This window comes from Aspergillus niger (genome assembly GCF_000002855.4).
Source record: "Aspergillus niger supercontig An02".
NCBI classification, from domain to species: Eukaryota; Fungi; Ascomycota; class Eurotiomycetes; order Eurotiales; family Aspergillaceae; genus Aspergillus; species Aspergillus niger.
Window position 1 is genome coordinate 3576985 of NT_166519.1, and position 19861 is coordinate 3596845.

At 48.9% G+C, this 19861-nt stretch overlaps 9 protein-coding genes across 9 annotated transcripts; 3 read left to right on the forward strand and 6 right to left on the reverse strand.

Annotated features, from left to right (window-relative positions):
• Positions 1–143: 143 nt before the first annotated feature.
• An02g14780 (hypothetical protein) lies at positions 144–468 on the reverse strand (the record flags this gene model as incomplete). Its single annotated transcript, XM_059746823.1, has 3 exons — positions 144–252; positions 309–350; positions 437–468. The coding sequence occupies 3 exons, from the start codon at positions 466–468 to the stop codon at positions 144–146; spliced, it is 183 nt and encodes a 60-aa protein (XP_059605751.1).
• A 60-nt stretch (positions 469–528) lies between these two features.
• Positions 529–1784, forward strand: An02g14790 (uncharacterized protein; the record flags this gene model as incomplete). Its single annotated transcript, XM_001400571.3, has 3 exons — positions 529–890; positions 964–1423; positions 1488–1784. The coding sequence occupies 3 exons, from the start codon at positions 529–531 to the stop codon at positions 1782–1784; spliced, it is 1119 nt and encodes a 372-aa protein (XP_001400608.1).
• A 603-nt stretch (positions 1785–2387) lies between these two features.
• On the reverse strand, positions 2388–4199 carry pdiA (protein disulfide isomerase A pdiA-Aspergillus niger; the record flags this gene model as incomplete). The annotated part of the gene is made up of 4 exons (XM_001400572.3): positions 2388–2754; positions 2822–3261; positions 3361–3739; positions 3838–4199. The coding sequence occupies 4 exons, from the start codon at positions 4197–4199 to the stop codon at positions 2388–2390; spliced, it is 1548 nt and encodes a 515-aa protein (XP_001400609.1).
• Positions 4200–5330: 1131 nt separating this feature from the next.
• On the reverse strand, positions 5331–7234 carry An02g14810 (uncharacterized protein; the record flags this gene model as incomplete). The annotated part of the gene is made up of 3 exons (XM_059746824.1): positions 5331–6403; positions 6515–7015; positions 7075–7234. The coding sequence occupies 3 exons, from the start codon at positions 7232–7234 to the stop codon at positions 5331–5333; spliced, it is 1734 nt and encodes a 577-aa protein (XP_059605752.1).
• Positions 7235–8702: 1468 nt separating this feature from the next.
• On the forward strand, positions 8703–12097 carry An02g14820 (uncharacterized protein; the record flags this gene model as incomplete). Its single annotated transcript, XM_001400574.3, has 2 exons — positions 8703–9386; positions 9452–12097. The coding sequence occupies 2 exons, from the start codon at positions 8703–8705 to the stop codon at positions 12095–12097; spliced, it is 3330 nt and encodes a 1109-aa protein (XP_001400611.3).
• A 454-nt stretch (positions 12098–12551) lies between these two features.
• Positions 12552–14798, reverse strand: An02g14830 (uncharacterized protein; the record flags this gene model as incomplete). Its single annotated transcript, XM_001400575.1, has 1 exon — positions 12552–14798. The coding sequence occupies one exon, from the start codon at positions 14796–14798 to the stop codon at positions 12552–12554; it is 2247 nt and encodes a 748-aa protein (XP_001400612.1).
• A 598-nt stretch (positions 14799–15396) lies between these two features.
• Positions 15397–16822, forward strand: An02g14840 (uncharacterized protein; the record flags this gene model as incomplete). Its single annotated transcript, XM_001400576.3, has 2 exons — positions 15397–16446; positions 16535–16822. 2 exons carry the CDS (start codon positions 15397–15399, stop codon positions 16820–16822), a joined length of 1338 nt encoding a protein of 445 aa, XP_001400613.1.
• Positions 16823–17281: 459 nt separating this feature from the next.
• Positions 17282–17980, reverse strand: An02g14850 (uncharacterized protein; the record flags this gene model as incomplete). The annotated part of the gene is made up of 1 exon (XM_001400577.1): positions 17282–17980. The coding sequence occupies one exon, from the start codon at positions 17978–17980 to the stop codon at positions 17282–17284; it is 699 nt and encodes a 232-aa protein (XP_001400614.1).
• A 416-nt stretch (positions 17981–18396) lies between these two features.
• An02g14860 (uncharacterized protein) lies at positions 18397–19279 on the reverse strand (the record flags this gene model as incomplete). The annotated part of the gene is made up of 3 exons (XM_001400578.3): positions 18397–18613; positions 18701–19096; positions 19176–19279. The coding sequence occupies 3 exons, from the start codon at positions 19277–19279 to the stop codon at positions 18397–18399; spliced, it is 717 nt and encodes a 238-aa protein (XP_001400615.3).
• Between the last annotated feature and the right edge of the window lie 582 nt (positions 19280–19861).

The window sequence follows — 19861 nt, forward strand, 5'->3', positions numbered from 1 at the left end:
TAGTTATTTGCTACTAGTCATTAGTTATGCTCTAAATTACGAGGTAAGTATTGGACAGCGCAAGAATACGCCGTGACGACGTCCCAAATCTTATCGGGCGGCGAATTGAATTTCCTCCCAAACGGACCTGTCATAGACGCCAATTAACGCGTGATTTCGCGCAACTGCGACGCGTTGCCGGCTAGTGCTCCGCTGCGGCTGGAAGGGTCTCTTGAGTATCCATTCTCATGCATTATCTCCTGAGAATTCGACCTATACGAAGGATATTGTCACCCAGGTGAGTCCATTGCATCTGTGAAGGGCTTAACCTGTCCTTCTTTTTCGCTTCTTCATCCTTTCTCTTTCCTGGTCTATTTTACCCTCACCTCATCTTTGAGAACTTTCAAGATCCCTTCCTAAATTCGTTTTCGCTACTTCATCCTCTGATTCGTCTCACTGCTTCTTCCCAATCGATTTCTCTGGCCCCATTTTCGCGAGAGAGACTTTCTCACAATCACCTACGAAAGGCAACACACGATTGTCGGAAGCATGGCCGGTAGAGCAGGCATGAAACGTGATGCTAATCATTTGACGACACCAGAGGCCGATTCAAAGAAACCCAAGGCCAATGGAAGCATCACTTCATTCTTTGGTGCCCCCAAGAACAAGTCCAGCGACTCAAAGGCCACTTCGTCTTCATCGGCCTTTAATAAGCAGAAATGGGTCGACTCATTGACTTCAGAACAAAAGGAGCTCCTTCAACTTGAGATTGACACTCTTGATGAGAGCTGGCTGGCACAGCTCAAGGAGGAAGTCGTCAAGCCTGAGTTCCTGGCCCTGAAGCGCTTCCTCCAGAAGGAAAAGCAATCGGGAGCTAAAATCTTTCCTCCCGAAGAAGATATCTACTCATGGTAAATCCCCATTGTCTCCCATTTTGGCTCTACAATTATTATAGCAATTGGGGCAGCTAATCTTGAATACTAGGTCCCGTCATACACCTCTCCACAAGGTGAAGGTGGTCATCGTCGGCCAAGATCCTTATCATAATTATAACCAGGCCCATGGCCTTGCATTCTCCGTCCGCCCTCCAACTCCTGCCCCGCCTTCCCTCGTCAACATCTTTAACGAAATTCATAATGACTATCCTTCTTTCCAAAGACCCGCAAACAAGGGTGGCCTTCTCATACCCTGGGCTGAGCGTGGTGTACTGATGCTCAACACTTGCTTGACCGTACGCGCGCATCAAGCCGCTAGCCATTCAAACAAGGGCTGGGAACTGTTCACGCAGAAAGCCATAGACTTAGTGGCCCGAGTACGGACGCGCGGTGTTGTTTTCCTTGCATGGGGAACACCCGCAGGGAAGCGCGTGACAGGCATCAATAGAGCAAAGCATTATGTTCTGCAATCGGTCCACCCAAGCCCGCTAAGTGCGTCAAGAGGATTCGTAAGTAGACCCTTGTTATCATCATTCATTGGCCATCTAATTTTGACGTTTGGTTGTTTTGTAGTTCGGAAACCAGCATTTCAAAAAATGTAATGAGTGGCTTGCTGAACGTTATGGTGCCGACGAAGTCATTGACTGGTCATTGACTTCGAAGAGCAAAACCAGCTCTCCTTTTGCCACCATTCAAAGCCCCGCTCTCACTGGTGCCCCGAATAAGCCTATCGCTAAAGGGTCAGATGCTAGTTTGGAGGAAGAGGTCTCCAGGACAACAGAGCCTGCCAAGTCCACCGAGGCCGTTGACGAGTTTGAAGACGATCTCGATGCGCTGGAAGCCCTAGCAGCAGCAGAAGCGACCAGATAGTTGCTAATACTGAGTACATTGTAAGAATTCCAGGTCTCTTTCCTTCATTGCCATCTCCATTTCCACCTTCTCATACCTTGAGGGGAGCTATTAGAGCAAAGTCGTGATCGAGATCAAGCCACCGTTCTTGCTCATGGATCACGGTATTATTCACCGCATCCGCTTGCTTAGACTGTGAATCGGTGATATGGTATGTGGCTTCGATGTTGGAAGGCTCATTGCTCACCCTTCGCTTGAATTTTGGGTCACGGTGCAGGGATTAAACTACTGTTACAGTCATTGAGGTATCAACCCAGCACTTTACTACAAGATGAGTAAGAAATAGTCCTTGGGCTCTCACACGGTAATGCTATTCTTGAATCTTTGTGGAGTACAGTTTCGGACAAGCCTGGGTATCATTCCATGGAACGAGGTAGACATGCGTGGAGCAAATTATATATTCATCACATTGTCTGGCCATATAGAAACTGGTCCAATTTAGCTAATTCAACCAACAACAGATTGGTCCAGAGATTACAAAAGTTAACAATAGAGAAACGAAGTTCCAAATAATTAGTGATTGATACGGCACAGCACTAAGCGGGATCTCAATTGGGAGACTGTTTACAGTTCGTCATGTTCTGCCTTCTCGTCATCTGTGGCAGCCGGGGTCTCGGCCTCCGTAGCGGAGGGAGCAGCCTCAGTCACATCACCACCCTCCTGTGTTTCCTCGGAAGCGACATTGAGGGCGTCAACGTTGTGTTTGCCATTCTCCTTCACAAAGTTGGCAAGATCCTCGACAGTGCGCGAGCCAGAGTACTCAATGGGGGAGTCCTTGGCACCGGCCGGGTAGAGTCTGAGGGTAGGGAATCCGGTAATCGGGTCCGGAACATCGTTGGCCGTCGCATCGATCTTAGCGATGGTGACCTTAGCCGCCAAATCGGGGTGGTCAGCATAGAGAGCTGCGAGCTCATCGTACTTCGGAGCAAGACTATAGATTTGCTGTTAGTTGATTGTGCTCCAACACCTAGTGTACTTAGGGGATCGAAGAGACATACGCTTTGCAGTGTCCACACCAAGGTGCGTAGAATTCGAGCAAGACATCCTTGTCATTGTCAATGACGAGATCCTTGTAGGAATGGGCCACTACAACCGTGACGGGGCCCTCCTGAGATTCGGGAACAGGTTCCGACTTGATGCTAGGCTCGACCTTCCCATCCAGAACATCCTGGATGAACTTTTCAACCTCGTCGGCATTCAATTCCTTGGCCTGGTCATAGGGGTATTTGGCGTTCTTTGCGGGATCCTGGATGGCGAATGCCGGGAACTTCTGAGAGTCTAGGTTGAGGTTTCCAGCGTGGGCACCGAACATCTTGGCGTCAATAGTAGCAATGTTGATAGCACCCTTGTGCTTCTGGGCAATAGGCTTGAAGTCTTCGGTGTACTTTTCGCGCTCCTCCTTGGTCTCGGCAAAGATATAGGCCAATGGGACTCCAGCCTATAAGAAAAGTGGTTAGCCAGTTCAGCCAGCAAATTGGTATCGAAACTCAAGCCGAAATGCAAAGAGATGTCACGTCGACGTATAGATTCAACTTACCCCAATATAGCCAGAGTAGGTCTCAGGGCCAATCTCGCCCACAAGGGGAGTACTAGCGGATTTCACCCAGCTGTGAATAGCCTCCTGTTCGATCTCGCCATCGTAAACAGCCTTCTTCTCATCGAAGTCCTTATAGAGCACGATGGAGGGCTGCTCGACACCTTCCGATTTCGCAATGGCGGCATCGTCCGTGGCAGCAAAGAGGTAGTTATCCCGCTGAGACTCAGCATATTTTTCGAATGCTTGATAAGTTTCCTGGTCCTCGGACGGGATATAACCGATCACGACAATCTTGTCCATGGTCTTGATCTCTTCTAAATTCTCCTCGTTCACGGAGGATACTGCAGGAAGTGACTGCTTAATCATGTAGGAAACGATTCTGGGAAACCGTCCGATGGGTCAGTAGCACATCACATACACGATAGCCTTTTGATGCATATCCATTTCTTTCGTCCAGTCAAAACCAAGAGGACTCACGATTCTGTTTGCCTAGCGCCCTGGTAAGGCTTGCTAGAGTCAACACCCCGAAAGATCTTGAGGGTAGGGTAGCCTTCAACGCCCTGACTCCGGCAGAGATCCTCCTCGGCGGTGCAGTCAACCTTCACCAGAGGGATATTCTTCGCCTTGAGCTCCGTAGCTGCTTCCTCATACTTTGGTGCGAGGGCTTTACAGTGGCCACACCAAGGAGCAAAGAATTCGGCAAGCACGAGACCGTGCTCGTTCATGAAGCTCTCAAATGTGTCCTGATCCAGTGAAATAACATCAGACTCGGTATCAGCAGCCGCAACCACCGCGGATGCTCCGAGAAGGCTAACGAGCCAAGGCGCGAAGGAGCGCATCTTGTAATAAAGAAGCAGCAGCGGAATAGAGGACGATGGGAGAGGGTATTTAAATGGATATCTGCTTTTCCAGTGGCTTCCGGGGAGATCCTCGAAAGTCAATGAAAACAAATAATAGACCGGCCCGTTTGGAGGGAGAGGGGTGGGGAGAGAGAGGAAGGCAGGTGACGCGTAGAGCAGAAGCTACCGAAAGAGAAAAGAGCGATGGGGCGAATGGGAAGGCAAGTAGTTCTTAAATAAATGGTAGTATCATAGGCTGATCCTTAACTAGCTAACCCACTACTCAGTAGCTATGGCGAGGCGATGAGGACAATCTGTTCTTTCTGCAGTCAGCTGGCCTGCTGAGCATTCTGACTGGCTCAACCGGACCCGCCCAGAACAGCAAGGGACCTTCATACCAAGGGTCTGGTAACCTATGCATACTTCACTTGGGAAGGGTAGTACCAGGTACCTAAACCGAAGCCTACTAGCTGGTCAGTCGATTGGTCGGTAGGGATGGTAGGCATAGATACTTAGGTACATGGGACGCCGGTATTACTAGTATCAATGATGATTAATTATTATTGTGAGACCATAGCCTATCTCCCCTGGGAGCTACTTACCCACTTTTGTCTTAGTGGTACCGAGGTACCGCCCCTAGCACTTCGACCAAACTCGATCCCTTCAATTACTTAAGTAACGGTTTAGCTAACTAGTTAACTCACTAGTTAGTTACTTGCAGTAGTTGCTAACTACTTGGTATTCAGTCATTTCCCCCCTCCCTTCAAGGTTTCAACCTGCTCCTGCGGACCTTCCAGCTGGCCACATTCCATGACAAGGTCTCGAATTACACTCTTTTAGCCATTGTAATCAATTTACATGCGGCCATGCTTACCCTGCTCCTCCACACCCGTTGTGTCTATTATGCTGAGTAATCTAAGTGCAAGTACCAGTGGACATCAGGTACGGTGCATGCCATCTATATAGATACTAAGCGCTACTAGAATAAGTAGTACATGTTCCCTAAGCCTAGGGCAGAATCAACAGGGCCATTGTTCGGCCACACAAAGTAACACCCTCGGTAATCGCCACATCTACTCAGGAGAGTAGACCATGATTCTTAAATCAACCTTTACGCAACCATCACCGCCTCTACTCCGCTAGGTTCTCGCTATGAGACGGGCAATGAGTGACAGCTCCATAGACCGGTACCTCCTGTCTCGGTCTACCCTTAAGTTCTTTCGAAAGTGAAAGCGCGTCCCTCTTTCCACGCTCTACATCGACCAAGAGCATTAATGGTAAAGGGAGCAGAATCAGGACAGCAAGAAAGACGAAGGCGGGTCGGATTTCCCCGTAACGATCTGTGATGATTCCAACAATGGCGGGACCGAAAACACTGGAGCCTTTATCAGTAATGGCATATAAAGCATAGAATGCAGCCTCATATCCCGGAGGGATCAATTCTCCAAAGAAGCTCCGACAGTATGAAGAAAGTCCACCCATAACAAGTCCATATATGACGCCCAATGGGTACATCTCCCATGGTTGTTGGAGGCCTAAGTACCCTAGGCTTTTGATTGCGGGAATGAAGCCTAAGAGACCATAGAGCGGCACAAGCTCGAATAGAATAATACAAGCAACTATCGTTTGTGAAGCCCGGAGATTGAATGTCCGCGACACAAAGCTCCAAGAGAATGCTCCAAAAACTCCTGCAATCATCGCAATGACATTAATCAGCCCCAAAGCGGCTGGCTGCATCCCCAATTGTGTCTTTGCAAACAGGACGGCGGTCCCGCTGACTGTCGCGATACCATCACTTAAGAGGAACCAAGCTGCCAGGAATAAAAGGATATCTCTCAGATGTCGAGTGCGCATTACTGTCCTGCCCAAGGACTTCCAAGCGTATGCCATATAACTAGTCCATGTCCCACTCTCTTTCCCATATGGAAGGGGCGGGCCGGGCCGGGCACGTAGCCACATTGCCGCAGGTATGGTGAAGGTGAACCACCAGAGCCCAATTAAAAAGAGGACTAGGCGCAACGAGAATGTTGTCTGGTGAGTTTCGACAACAACTAGGATGCAAATTGCTTGCAGTATAACTGCACCTATGTATCCGATGCCGATTCCGTTTGAGGATAATTTTGTGGAGAGCTTCAATTCCTGAGAAGTCTTCGAAGCAAACACTTGAGTTTCGTCACCCAGAGAGTACGCATTGCGGTTTTGTTCTGGCCGAAGCAGTGATGTTGTTTCAGTTCCGTCAGTTTGGCCCGGGCCATCGGCTGTAGAGGTCGAATCATGGCTGGTTCCGGTGGGTATATCCCCGTCACCATGTCCACCCATCAATATAGGATGATAGCGAACCAGCAGGGGTAGGAAAGAATTCAACAGTACAAAAGAAGCTCCGAAACATGTATTAGATATAATTGCGAACAGCCCACCGAGAAGATAGAGCCTTGGAACGACGGCAAGAAACAACATCGTGGAAACGGAGCCGATAAGTGCAAAGATAACCAACAGCATTTTGCGGTAGCTTCCGTGATCCGCAGCACCTGACATTGATATTATCAGAATGGCTTGTATGAATACACTCAATGAGAATGTGTACATAGCGAAGCTTGCAGTGTTTATTTCAACGCCGAGAATATAAATAATGCACTGGCTTGTTCTGGGTGAGCCTGGTTTCGTAAACGCAGTGGCATCAAAGATGGTGTTCCAGGTCCCTGATGGTGAGGTCGATTCTAGAGAGCTCCAAGTAGCACTGCACGGTGTTTTCTTATCCGAAAGAAGTACGCCGCGTTCGCGAGCCATTTGCTCTAGGGTAATGGGGAGGAACGATCCTAAATTAGGTTAGGAGGTGTAAGAATCGTACTTCTCGGCCTGTGTAAGATATGCATACCCATAGCGCACACTGTAAAAACCTCGGCAGCCCAACCATAGCTGTACCATCCAGCGAGCTCCTTCTTAGATGTCGGCCTGGTGTCATCTCCAGGGAATTGTGGAGGTGGAGGACAGACGGAAGCGGCCTGGTCTTCCGGTGAATTGGTGCAATTCTGCATTATGGATTGCTCACATATCCAAGAATGAGGTATTAAGAATAGCTAGACCGAACACGCTTGTCTGTATAATATTGTCGAAGCTGGTTAACATATACACCGGATCAAGTAAATCGTACAAACGGGGGCTTTAATAGTATAATAGATAGATTCATAGGCATTGTATACACAGAATAACAGCTAAAAATGAATAATAAAGTGCTACTTACAACTAGGCTTGCTTTGCTATGAGACAGAGACTGCAGGAACAATGTCGGCTGGATAATAGTATTAGTGCTATTGATGACGGTCAGGCTGGAAGCGAGTAACAGGCAGAGCTTGAAAAGGGGGAGACGTCAGAAATGCTACAAGAGGAGGACGTAATAATATTTTATGTCAAGGAATTGGTAAAGTTATAGTGGGCTACACTATATGAAGTAGGGTGATTGATAGCTTTCCGGTCCGACAACCGTAAGGCGCGGCTGGGAATGGAGGAAGCTTGGAGACCTGGGTCGAGTAACTAGTACTTATCTACTTATCTAAAGCGCCAAGGAGCTCTCTCTAACCAGGTAACTTGCGGGTGGAGGCTTTGGAGAACCTAACCAATTCGGTCCTGGAATGCGGTGTGACTGTCTCAATACGGTAACAATATAGCCTGCCATTTAGTGTTTGCCTGAATACCTTATACGAAATAAAAGTAAGGTATTGTAAGCTTAGCCGGCCAGCAAATTAAGGCACAAAGGCAACAAAGCCTAGCTGCTGGCTGATCCCGTGCTCATGCATTTGCATCGCATCGCGCAGGCCTCATCTTTCGATCATCCACCAGTACTTTCACAGATTCTCAACGCTCCTGCAAGCATATTGGTATCCATCACGCCACCTCCGATTCGCAGTATCTACGCTTCACTCGCTCATCTTTCAAATGTCTTTTACACATCGTCTTTTCTTCTAAAAGGTTTATTCTGACATCACCTAGCTCCCCGCCTTCGGTATTCAATACCCTGCATATCACACCGCAGTCGCTTCTTCCAAATTAGCGTCGCATCTCTGTCCCATCGAGGCATATCCTAGAAGTCATATTTTCAAGCTACTTTTGTGCACAGTCAAGCTCCCGCGCTAGGCCATTGCCTCGATCTGAGGATCCTCAAGAGCAACGAGTTACCCAACAGCTCGGTCTGAGTTCATTACATTAGTCGTCAACCGCCCCCTACGTTGAGCGCATAACGCGCTAATTATAGTTTCTCAATTGGATCGCTAGCTATAAACCAACTGTTTGCCCTCTGGTTGAGAGAACATAAATGGCATTGCGTTGAAGCCCTCGGTCGACGAACCCACGCATAGTCAGCTTCCCTCCCTACCCCGGTGCCAGTTCCTTCAGTATCAGAAAGGCCCCAGATTGAGCCGCTCGTTCTGTGCTGTGCGAGGGGTAAAGGAGGGGAGGGATCAACTCAACGAGGAGCACGTTTATGCACGGAACATGCCGGGAGTCGTCATGGACAATGCCAACATTGGCGGACTAAGACACGGGCCAGGTAACACTTATCCTCAGGATGGACTGTCACACTCTCGGGGAGAAGTTGCTCAGTTCAACGGCGCCAACGCACAAGATGGTCCTGTTCATGTTAATGGCGTCGAAAAGAACGCCAGTCAATCTCGAAGCGTTGAGGCAATTCCCTCAAATCATGCATCAAGGGTAACCAAAGGACCGCCTGAATTGCCACATATTACACAAGGGTTTTTCCCTTTCGCGAAGTTGGTCAATAGGTCCGTACAGCAGTGCTGGAACGATCTATCTGACTTAATCACTGAAATGGCGGAGATGCAGGTGAATTCTCATGGAATTCACCCCTCGACAGCTCCAACTACCGGAAAGTCGCCCGGAAATCAGTCCCCTGGAAACATACGAAAGAAGCTTCGAATACTAGAATTTTCTCACGCTAAAAGAGCCGAATTCATAAAGTTGCTCGTCCTCTCTCAATGGAGTCGACAAGCGGCTGATGTTAGTAAATTGATCGACATTCAGAATTTCATTCGCACCCGGCATCAAGCTTACACGAATGCGCTGCAATGGGTCGGGGACATGAAAAGGGACCTCGTTCAGGCGCAGGTAGCAAATCCTGATCTGAAAACCGCACTAGAAGTCTTGTCGAGGGGCAAGGTGGCGTCCATGTCCGATGTAAGCTTTGTTATCTTCTAAAGTGTTGACAATTTATCTAATGTTCTTTCTGCGCCGAAATCCAGCTCGGCTACAAACCTCCACGGCGCTTGACAGTCCGAGGAACGCTCAGGAAACTACAGAAAATCAATCGATTAATCGGTGCGCGACTCGTGGTGCAAGATGAGATTCCTCCTCCATTCAAAAGTTACCGGGTCCATGACGGCCGGGTCACATTTGCCGTCCCTGGCGAATTCGAACTCGACCTTTCCATTGGCGAAGAGAACGAAAATTCGCAGTTTTTCTTTGTCGATATACGTTTCCTCTTCTCTCCTTCACCACCTATACTGAAGGGCCGATTATTAAACGAGCTCGAAATGACGATTAATGACGTCCTTCAAAATAGCGGCTTGACCGGGTGCTTCGACCTGTTACATAACCTGGTGTTAACCAATAAAATCAACATATTATTCAAGCAAGCTACCGAGTTGGCCAGGAGTTCTTGGTCTGACGGCTTGCGGGTTGAGTTGTTGCACCGAACACTCGTCGTCCAGTACTGGACACTGAAGCCTGGAACTAAAAGTTGGCTTGAGATCGGAATCAAGAGCGGCCATCGCAAGTCAGACAGCGAAAGCCCTGGGTTACCATCTTTGAAGTTCCGCTGGGTGAGGGATGGGGGCGAGGTGCCATGTGAAGATATTGCTTTCGATGCAAAAAATCTCTCTATGGAGACTGTACTGCGAAGTGTCATCGCACTGCATGTCTCCCATACCCTTTCTTCGGCATACTGCAAGATAAGACAAAGCTCGCTTTTCTCGACTGGCTTCCTATCCTTGCGTGCTCACCTAACAAGAACTGAGCCCGGTGATTGCCAACTCGATGTCCAGCTCACTGAAACTAGGCATCTTCAAGTCTCTATTGAACCCATGTCCGGAGTGAGTATCCTGTCAGCCAAACCGACTGTCTCGGACCGCTTTGATATGGAGCGCAATCCTGAAAGATCCTCTGTTGAGGACATAGTCTCCCGTGTTGCTCGAATTCGCTGCAATGCAGCCATAGAGGAAATAGAATCCAAGGTCAAAATGCTAGGATTCGAGCCACTCAATCCGAGGGCATGGAAACTTGACATTCGAAGGATCTTTCCACCAAATTTTCTACGCTTCACACTCTTTTCTCATCAGCTCTGGGGGCGAAGTTGGATCGTGGCAGCAACTAGCAGCATGGATGGCGATTCTTGGTGGGTCGTGCAACTTCGCCCAACGTTGCCTGCAAAGGGTCCTCCCATCCCTCATGCAAATGGCTATGGCCAGCCTATTCTCCGTTCCGCTCAGGTTGTCACAGATTCATTCTTCCCCGCACGCTATGATATTGACGATGCGTACCTCGCAAACCTTGGACACAGTCTTTCAGGAATTCTGGCTATCCAATCCAATGCACGCTACTTGTCGGACTTGCAGTCTATCAAGTTCCATCCTCCTCCGCATAAGTTAAAGATCGAACCCGATCTCCGGGTCCCAGACATCCTTGTCCGGTACGATGTATCGACCCTTCCCAGTGTCTTTAGGGTAGCCATGCCCGCAAAGGCAAAGAAGAAGAGTCTCATAAGAGATACCATTCGCCTTGCTTTCCATGGAGTTGATCCCCGTGAGAAGTGCGCCATCATGGTAGCTTATGGCAACTTAGTCGACTCTACGGCTACTCTATGTCCACTTATCTCGAGCTGGGATCGCTCACTAGTATTTCAAAAGGGAGGCACTGGCTTTGCGATGCGTTTGCTTGCACCTGCTGGTCACCCGGTCATCGTCAGCCTTCTTGAGAATCTTCAGAGGCTTGAGTGTGTGCTTTCAATTCTTGAAACACTGCAACGGAAGAAGGTAGAGATTCGGACCTTCTCTTTATCGAGTATATCCTTTATTTATGGTTCAGAGAGAGATCTTGCGGCTAGCCTCAATATACATCTGTCAAGGAACGAATCTCTCATGAAGCTCAGCCCTACCGACCTGGCATCTAGGCGCGAGTTCTTATTTGGTCTGCGTTTAGGCATACAGTTCGGTCTCCAAAACCCGCACCGCCGGATCCAGGAATCCCTTGCGTCCAGTCTGAACCGCTCTCCCACCGAGGCGGGACTTGAGACTGTTGTTGAACTTCTCACGCTTACACTTCCCCTTATGAGGGCTTTGGACCAGCTAATGGCCAATCCTTCACACAGCGGGCCTTTGAGACTGCACGTAACAGTGCGCAACGCTAAGACGTACCAACTTCACTACCCTGGGGACGAGGCTCGATTTCAATTGGTGGCTGCTTCGCACCAGAACCGGTTGGTTTGGGTACTCAAAGACGCGAACAGCCAAGGAAATAGTAAGAACGATGACAGTATCACAGCCAGACTCCGACAGACACTGTATACGTCGAAGGGCGATGGCTGGAAAGGACTTGAAACTGGAGTCGTGGCAGAAGTCGATCAAGTCGGAAACCTTCTACGAGAACTTGAGAAGTGCTTTGTCGCCTCTCGGGCTGATCGGGCTGATCCCAAACACAAGCCCACCGATTATGCCGCCAATCACACTGGATTGAACAATCCAGAAATATCGGCATTGGCAATCAAAAAAGGAACTACAGATGGTGCTAAACTTTCCCTCTCAGACTCGCTTACAACCCTGCCGAACGACAAAGGCAATCTATCCCAGGCAGACACGGCAGCGCAGAAAGAGGACATCATCATGATCGACTAAAACTCGCTTGTGACCACTGCCTGAACTAGTGCATCTCAGGCATAGAATTTTTCCACTTGAAACGTATTTGTTTTCTTGACCGTCATGTGCGTCTTGTACAGTGTCTACAGGTCGAGCTCTGTGATTTGGGGCTTCCCTATTATGCCAGCTGCCGCGGTAGCCGAACGCATGCATGCGATTCGGCAGGTGCTAATTGTGGTTAAATTCTAAGTCCTGTAAAGAATATAGCCTAATGAGGTGTGGAGGTATGCCTCAGGAGTCCGAGTGTTTAAAAAAGAAAATCGCTTCCATTCTGTCCTACAACAATACCCGTTCATTGCATGATGCGAATGTAATAGTTCATCGTACGTCAAAACAAAAATGTATATCTACATAACACCATGTCCCTAACCTCGCAAGAATTAAATATCTGTTTCTAGCACTTAGTGCATAAGTTCCGTTACGTACTTCCCAGCTACAAGCGTTCCTGCTGTATCCTGCCTCGATTCTTGATGGCATCATACTCAACCCACCGGACAAAGGATAGCTCGCCTTCCGGAACAAGCCTGCCAGTATTCATCACATGGCAGCCCTCATACGTTATACAAAACGGCGCGGCCTCTGGATCTGCTAGAATGATTGCAGTTGGCAACGGATACAGCTGTAAGGAGGAGACATAATCCCACAAAACGGGTCGCAAAGAAAGCGGGAAAGGCGACAAAGTGCCCTGGTCGAGAATCGATTTCACAAGCCTTCGAGCGAAAAGGGTTGTACTCGGGACTAGACTAGAGCTTATGCCTGTCTGTGGGCTATGGCTGTGAGGTTCGAGATGGTCGGTTTCCCCGGCAGAAGCGTGCGCGTCTTCAGCCATCGCGGTGTCGGCGCCATGTGAGAGGTTTACAGCGTTTCGTCTCAATCTGTTAGAAATATCGTCTCTGAATATCGCAATATCATGGACAGGCCCGAATAGGGTAAGGCGGGAAGGATTTGAAGTCCATATCGCTTCCCCAGGAGGCCCAGACGGCTGAGAGGAGTCCAACTGCGAGTTGGCAGTAGCAAATGCTCGTTTCACTCTAGTAGTGAATAATTCTGGAATCGAATGGCGTGGGATTGGGGAGGCGGCGCCAGCTGAGAAAGCCGACGGCCATGGATCATTGTCGCCCGGAACAAATACGAATGTCGAGTGCTGCAACAACGAAGGGAACTCCGACAGTATCAAGGAGAGAGCATCGAAATGTTCTTTGTACTCGATGCTGCCCGCCTGGCCACTGCTGTTTATGATGGCTTTTTGCACGAAGTTCCCCGTCAGGACAAATATGCTTGGACGCTCCTCCAAAGGCAAGTGGTGATAGACGCTGAAGACCTTCCTCAACGCATCTAAAGTCCTCATATCATCCAGATTAACCTCCCCCAAAGCAGCCACCTTTAACCGGCGGTCGCCTTCAGCGCTTCCGTGTACACCTCGTAGATAGCTGGCTTCAATATGCCTCATTCGCGGGCCCTGCGCACGTTCACTTCCAACTCCCAGGAAGTCAATCCATCCAAGCCCCCCACTGGAACTGACCTCTCTGCCACTTTGTTGGTTGTTCATCCCGAGAGATGTCTCCCGTCGCTCACAAGGAGGACCGCATATAGAAACGCCCACAAAAACTCCTCCAATGGCACCCCCGACCCCGGAATTGCCGCCTAGAGTAGACCCCCTAACATTTTCCTCTTCCTCATATATCCCATCAACGAGGACAAACATCCCTGGAGCGAGCCAGGCTCCGTCTTCAGGCACCATCCGCGCGTGTCTCAGATCCAAAGAAATACTCCCGGTTAAATCGCTCAAATTCAAGTCCCCCGTTGGGGACATTGAGAGTAAACCTAGAATAAGGTGTGATGTGCCATTTCTTCCGAGTAAATTCGCGATTGGTGTGAGCTTGTAGCCTTGGGTAACCGCTAAAGAAGATGATGATTTCCGCAAGATACGCGAGGGACCGGACGGTGATTGGAATGACTCATGCCGAAGCAGACGTTGATGGATAACATTGTAACGATCCCTAAACAGATTGGTCCTGTGAGAGGATGGAGGGAACAGAGTGGGCCTTGATCTTGCGACTTCGAAGTATCTCTTATCCGCATTATAGGTCAATCGCGGTATATCAAAAGCCTCGATAACCCTAACCCAATGTCTCGGGTGTGAGGGTACGTCAGAATTTTCTGCTGCACCTTCTCCTTCCAGCCCTGCCGCTGCATACAATTGCGGATCGGCCCTAGAGCGTCTGTTTCCTTGGCCTGGGCTTGTTGTTCTCGAAGGGACCTCATCTGGCGTGGCGTGCTTCCCAGAGATAACCCTTCCCCCACTCATATTGCTCTCTAAAGTCTGGAGGATGGCTTTCAGTGAGGCGCCTTTCCCTTCATCGACAATGACGCCACCGCCAGCTTTCTTCCAGGCTTTAGCCACTTCATCGAGTGCTCTTTCTGCGAGACCTTCTTCGCGCCATGCTGAGCCACAATTCTTCCCCACAAAGGTGGCTAGTGTTTGAAGCGCAGAGGAGGATATTGTTAGATTATGCTTGCGCGTGAAGGTACGGAAGGCCACAGGCCGAAGTGTCGAAGGAGGAAGCAGTATGGGAAGGACCGATGTCCTCGTTGGCAGCGCATTGGGTCTATTTTTTCGGAAAGGATAGGCGGGTGTTCCAAATCCGGGTGATGATGAGGGTACGGGGTCCGAGTCCATATTGAGAGGGCAGATCGTGAGTAACTTCGACGCCGGTATTGCAAATCCGCTCTTGGTCGAATGCGCGTCTAACGGCCGGATACCGTGCGGGGACAATGTCACGACAAGAAACCCTTAGAGTTCCTCGGAATAGATGTAGAGGGAATACTCAAGGAAATGGAGAGGGCGAGTAAAAAACTAAGTAAACTAAGTTCCGCTGTCAGTACAAGGTGGTCCTGCCAATACCGGTTGACTGATTAGCCATTACCTACCTAGATGAGGCATTGACGTACGGAGTAGATCAAGCAAGAACGCGTCGTGGTGGTGGTGATGGCGGCACGCGCGTCCCCCACGCGATTTGTTCCACTTTTGCGACAAACTACAAGGCCATTATCCTCGTTCTTTTCCATACTTATGCACTGATCATCACACCAGGCCTATCCTGATAAAAGGCACCATTAAATCCGCCAGCGCCCTTTCGTGACATTCTCTTCTCACCCTGATTCCCTCTTTAGCGCCTTCTCATCTTTTTCCCTGCCATTTGGAGGGATTTCCCTGTCGGGTTGGTTCTTGGTTCATTCCTCGTCCATTATATTACCATCAGCCACACAAATTCATAATGGAACCAAGTACATCCCTGAATGACGATAGTACGAAGACTCAACCATCCTTGGACGACCTTATCAAGCAAGCTGCCGCCAAAGATGCCATCAAGGATTACAACGCCGCTGCAGAGCTGTACTCTGAGGCCACGGAACTTCAAGCAGAGCTTAACGGAGAATTAGCGCTCGAAAATGCAGACTTACTATTCGCTTACGGAAAAGCCCTCTACAACGTTGCCGTCAGCAAGAGCGATGTGCTTGGGTCCAAGGTAGCTGGAGAATCACAGCCGAGCAGCACGTCTATTGAGAGGCCATCCGCTGCGGCAACAGCCACAACCGCAGGCATCGTTGAGAAAGCTGTAGCCCAGAGCCCACCCGAGAGATCCTCAGGAGCCCAGAAGACAAATACTGGTGATGTTCCAGCTAAGCCGTACTTCCAATTTACTGGTGACGAAAACTTTGACGACTCGGATTCGGAAGACGAGGCCGACGGCGAGGAAGCTGCGGCCGATGACGAAGACGACTTTGCCAATGCCTTTGAAGTTCTTGACTTGGCACGTGTACTATACCACAAAAAGATGACTACGATAGAGGAAGGAATTGGCAAAGGGAAATCCGCAGGTTTACCTCCAGATCTCAAACACGTCAAGGAACGTCTCGCGGATACCTACGATTTACAAGCCGAGATCTCACTGGAGGCAGAAAGGTTCAAAGACGCGGTGACGGACTTGAGGACGTCTCTAGAATTAAGGCAGTCTCTGTTTCCGATGGAGGATCCTTCTGTTGCAGAATGTCACTACAAGCTTTCCCTTGCTCTAGAATTTGGCTCCGTCAAGAATGAGAATGACAACTCCCAAGAGGACACCAGCCCCAAAGAGCCGGTCGACGAGGAAATGAGGAAAGAGGCCGCAGCTCAAATGGAAAAGGCTATTGAAAGTTGCCGTCTAAGGATGGATCAAGAACAGAAGAAGTTGGTCGACGATAGTTCGTTGGATGAGGACAGGGTGACCGCTATGAAGAGAAGAATAGCAAATGTCAAAGACATTATAGCTGACATGGAGCAAAGGGTAAGCAACGACCTTCTTTCCAAATCTCTTTAACGCGATCCCTTCCTACTATGTTTGCTTCGGCTACAGTTACTGAGAACGTTGACAGCTCGTCGATCTTCGACACCCGCCAGTATCTGCTATCGAGAATAGCGATGCAGACAACACGGTGCTGAAGGGTATTTTGGGTCAGATTATGGGGCATTCCCCTTCGGAGCAAAAGGCTCATCTCGATGCTGTCACGAGAGAAGCAAATGACCTTTCTGCGTTCATTAAAAGAAAACCTGCGAGCAACAAGCCACCACAGAAGAGTGACACTGTAGCAAAACGATCGGCTCCGGAAGATGGCGCGGGAGGCGATACAAAGAGAGCACGAGCAGGCGATGAACTTGAATGAACCTGGGTATACTGATCGCCAGAGGCATCAACGTGGCTGGTCGGGTGCTCTGTCTATCAACCCTTTGCGGCAGCTAGCACTCACGTGAGAAAATGATCATTCATGCTGGCATTTACCCAAAGGATTAGAGCAATAATTCTGATATGATACCCAATGAAGCGAGGTTGAAGAGATATCTACGCATTATACAGCAGTAGCCACCAATTTGTCTGTGAAATCTATTGTGATACCACATATTATAAACATTACCGATGAATGTAACTCCCAACATATTCATAAAGAAGGAAAGGTGAAAAGATTAAGGAATTAGAGCCGTCTGGTGCACAAGGCAAGGCGGTTTCATATAAACAACGCTACCTTGCCCATTCTGAACTCAATCCGAAGATGCGGGCCGTTGAGTGATATTTCATCGAACATGATCTCATGAAGTTTCATTAGACGCAAGAGCATAAAACATTATCACAGGGCTGTGATTCCGAATAGAGAAGATCGGCGTTCAGGCAGTTTGCGATTTCTTCGGCGTACGGCCAACCCAGGGGTCCAGATTCCAGAGAATAAGTCCTCGCATTCATCTTCGTTCTGGCTATCAAATTCTATACTGTTAGGAGGTTGGCCATGTCCAACCTCAGTAGAACCGGGATATGCGGGCAGTAATGTTGATTCAACAACGTCGGATGATTCCCAAAAAGAAGATATCATAACCCTTTCGGTCTCCAAGATGAACTTGCCGATTTTGTAACGTTGTGACTCTTCTTCGGCAGCGATATATTTCCAGCCGAGCACATTTCCGCAAACGGAACAGTTAATGTCGCCTACTGTGTGCGCACCAGTGACCAGTCTCCGTGGCACGGGCTGCTGTATCACCGTGTTTAAAAGTGTATCAGTAGGTGAAGCTTTTCGGGCGAGCGAAGGCTCGCCGGACACAAGATAGGCACGGCCGTAGCGACCCGTGAACCCTTTGCTGATTATCTGCGACGTCAGGCATATATCTGCTGCACAGCATGAACAGCGGATACATGAGATATGGCCCTCCAGATAATTGGCATCACTTGGCTTCACAGATTGTCCGGGTCCTGCTTCCGAAGATGACACCCTGGACCTCACGCTTCGCTGTTTATCACGGAAGAAAGATGGCCGGAGCAAGAATTTAGGAAACATAGAGCCTTGTATATGGGATCTGCCCTGCGAAGTACGTGGGTAGGCGTGCACGCGTAACAACAAAACGGCGAGAGCATTAAAGAATTAATTACGGGATGTTGCGAGTTGTTGTCATAATTCCGGTTGCCTCTGGATCAGAGGAAGAGGCATTTGTATAGTGAGGTATCTGGAAATGGGTAGGTATCATACTGAGGTCATCACCCACTCCTTGGCGATCTAGCGCCCGGAATGAGTTTTAATATGATCATCTGACAATCAGTGATTACGAATACCTACTGATGTGCTACCTACAAAAGTGAAGCCATTTTCGGCCATACTAGCGAATGGAAGCATAAGTCGATCTCAATACAGGTATAATAATCATTTAAGTCGATTTCGTTCTCAAAAAACTGAACTACCTGTTTGGTTGCCGACAGCTAAACCTCCGCATCCAAGAAAAGCCATTTAGTGCTAAGCGAGCGTTCGACGTCTCTTGCAGCACCCCACGGTTGCAATGTAGTCAAACTGAATCCGCACCAACCGAGGTTCCTTACAGCTTCTAGTTCAACTGCATCGTGCGAACGAGGTACACATGCCACAATTCGGGGACACCCAAAAGCAGATATATTAGCAAGTTCAAATAGGGCAATCAACCTTTCGGGAACAAATATGACAGTATGTTAGTAATATCCACGGGTTTATACCTCGTCTACAATCAGACGAGAACATTAGTGCACATACCCTGTTTTCAGACCGTGACCGAGTGCTTTCTCTGCAAGGAAAACAAATAAAGTCGGTTCGCCGCTCGCATTGGTTACAAATCCTCGATGTATAGTGTCGCTGGTGTAATCCAACAGCTCAAACCACTGTTCAATCGGCATATTATTGTTCGGCCGGCTTTGAGACGCACCTACCCCAAGTGACTCTTGTCCAGCGGATCTCCTCTCACCAAGGAAGATCGCAGACAATATGTCACAGAAGAGCCTCTCACACTCTTCCGGGATAGTATGCATTGCCTCCCCTTTATATTCCGGTAATATATTACCCGGCCAACTAGTCCCCATGCCTGGAGCGATGGAGAGTCCAAAGGGAGGACTTGGAGACGCCTTTGACCCCGAAGGGACCTCAGGGATACCACTGTGTTCCTAGGAAGATGGTGACAAGTTAGCACGTAGTTAGGAAGGTTAGACCATAACGGTCGATTGCATAAAAGGACATCGTACCGGCCCCCGCGGTAGCGCAGTAGTGGAAACTATCGATCACGGAAGTGGAGGACTTGACGCTGTAACAACTGGCAAGCACGCTAGCCTTGGGATGCATGTCGAGTGTACACTGCAGCTGATTTCGGATACTACTGTTGTGATTCCAGGACTTGGCCATGATGATGGATCTTTTAGGTTGAAGATTAGGGGTGCTATCTCTCGGAACAGGTGAGCGCTGCTTGAAAATACGTATAAAATCTTGGGTCCACTAAATATCTTGTGGAAACCTTCTTTGACAGTCGCGATAGTGTAAGGATGTAATGACGAGGGGCCGGTATAGAGATGTGGTGTCGCTTGAAGATGTACTAGAAATTGGTTGGTAACTAGGGATGGGATAAACTGGGGTGGTCTGCCGTGAATTCCTGAGACTAGGTAGTTACCACGGAGTACTAAACTGACATGTGGGGCTCCCATTAGTCAGGCCGAACATACTGCATGGTGTAGTACGGAGTACTCTGTAGCTTACTACTTTGTATTTGACCGACTAGTGAATTTACTCTTGTCATCTGATAAGACGCCTAAGGCAATTCGGTGTAGGTAATTATGAATAGTTGTACGTCTATGCTGCTCATATAGACGTAGCTTTCCATAGGAAATAGCATTTGAGAGAAGTAGACTATATAGAACCTCTCAAAACCCT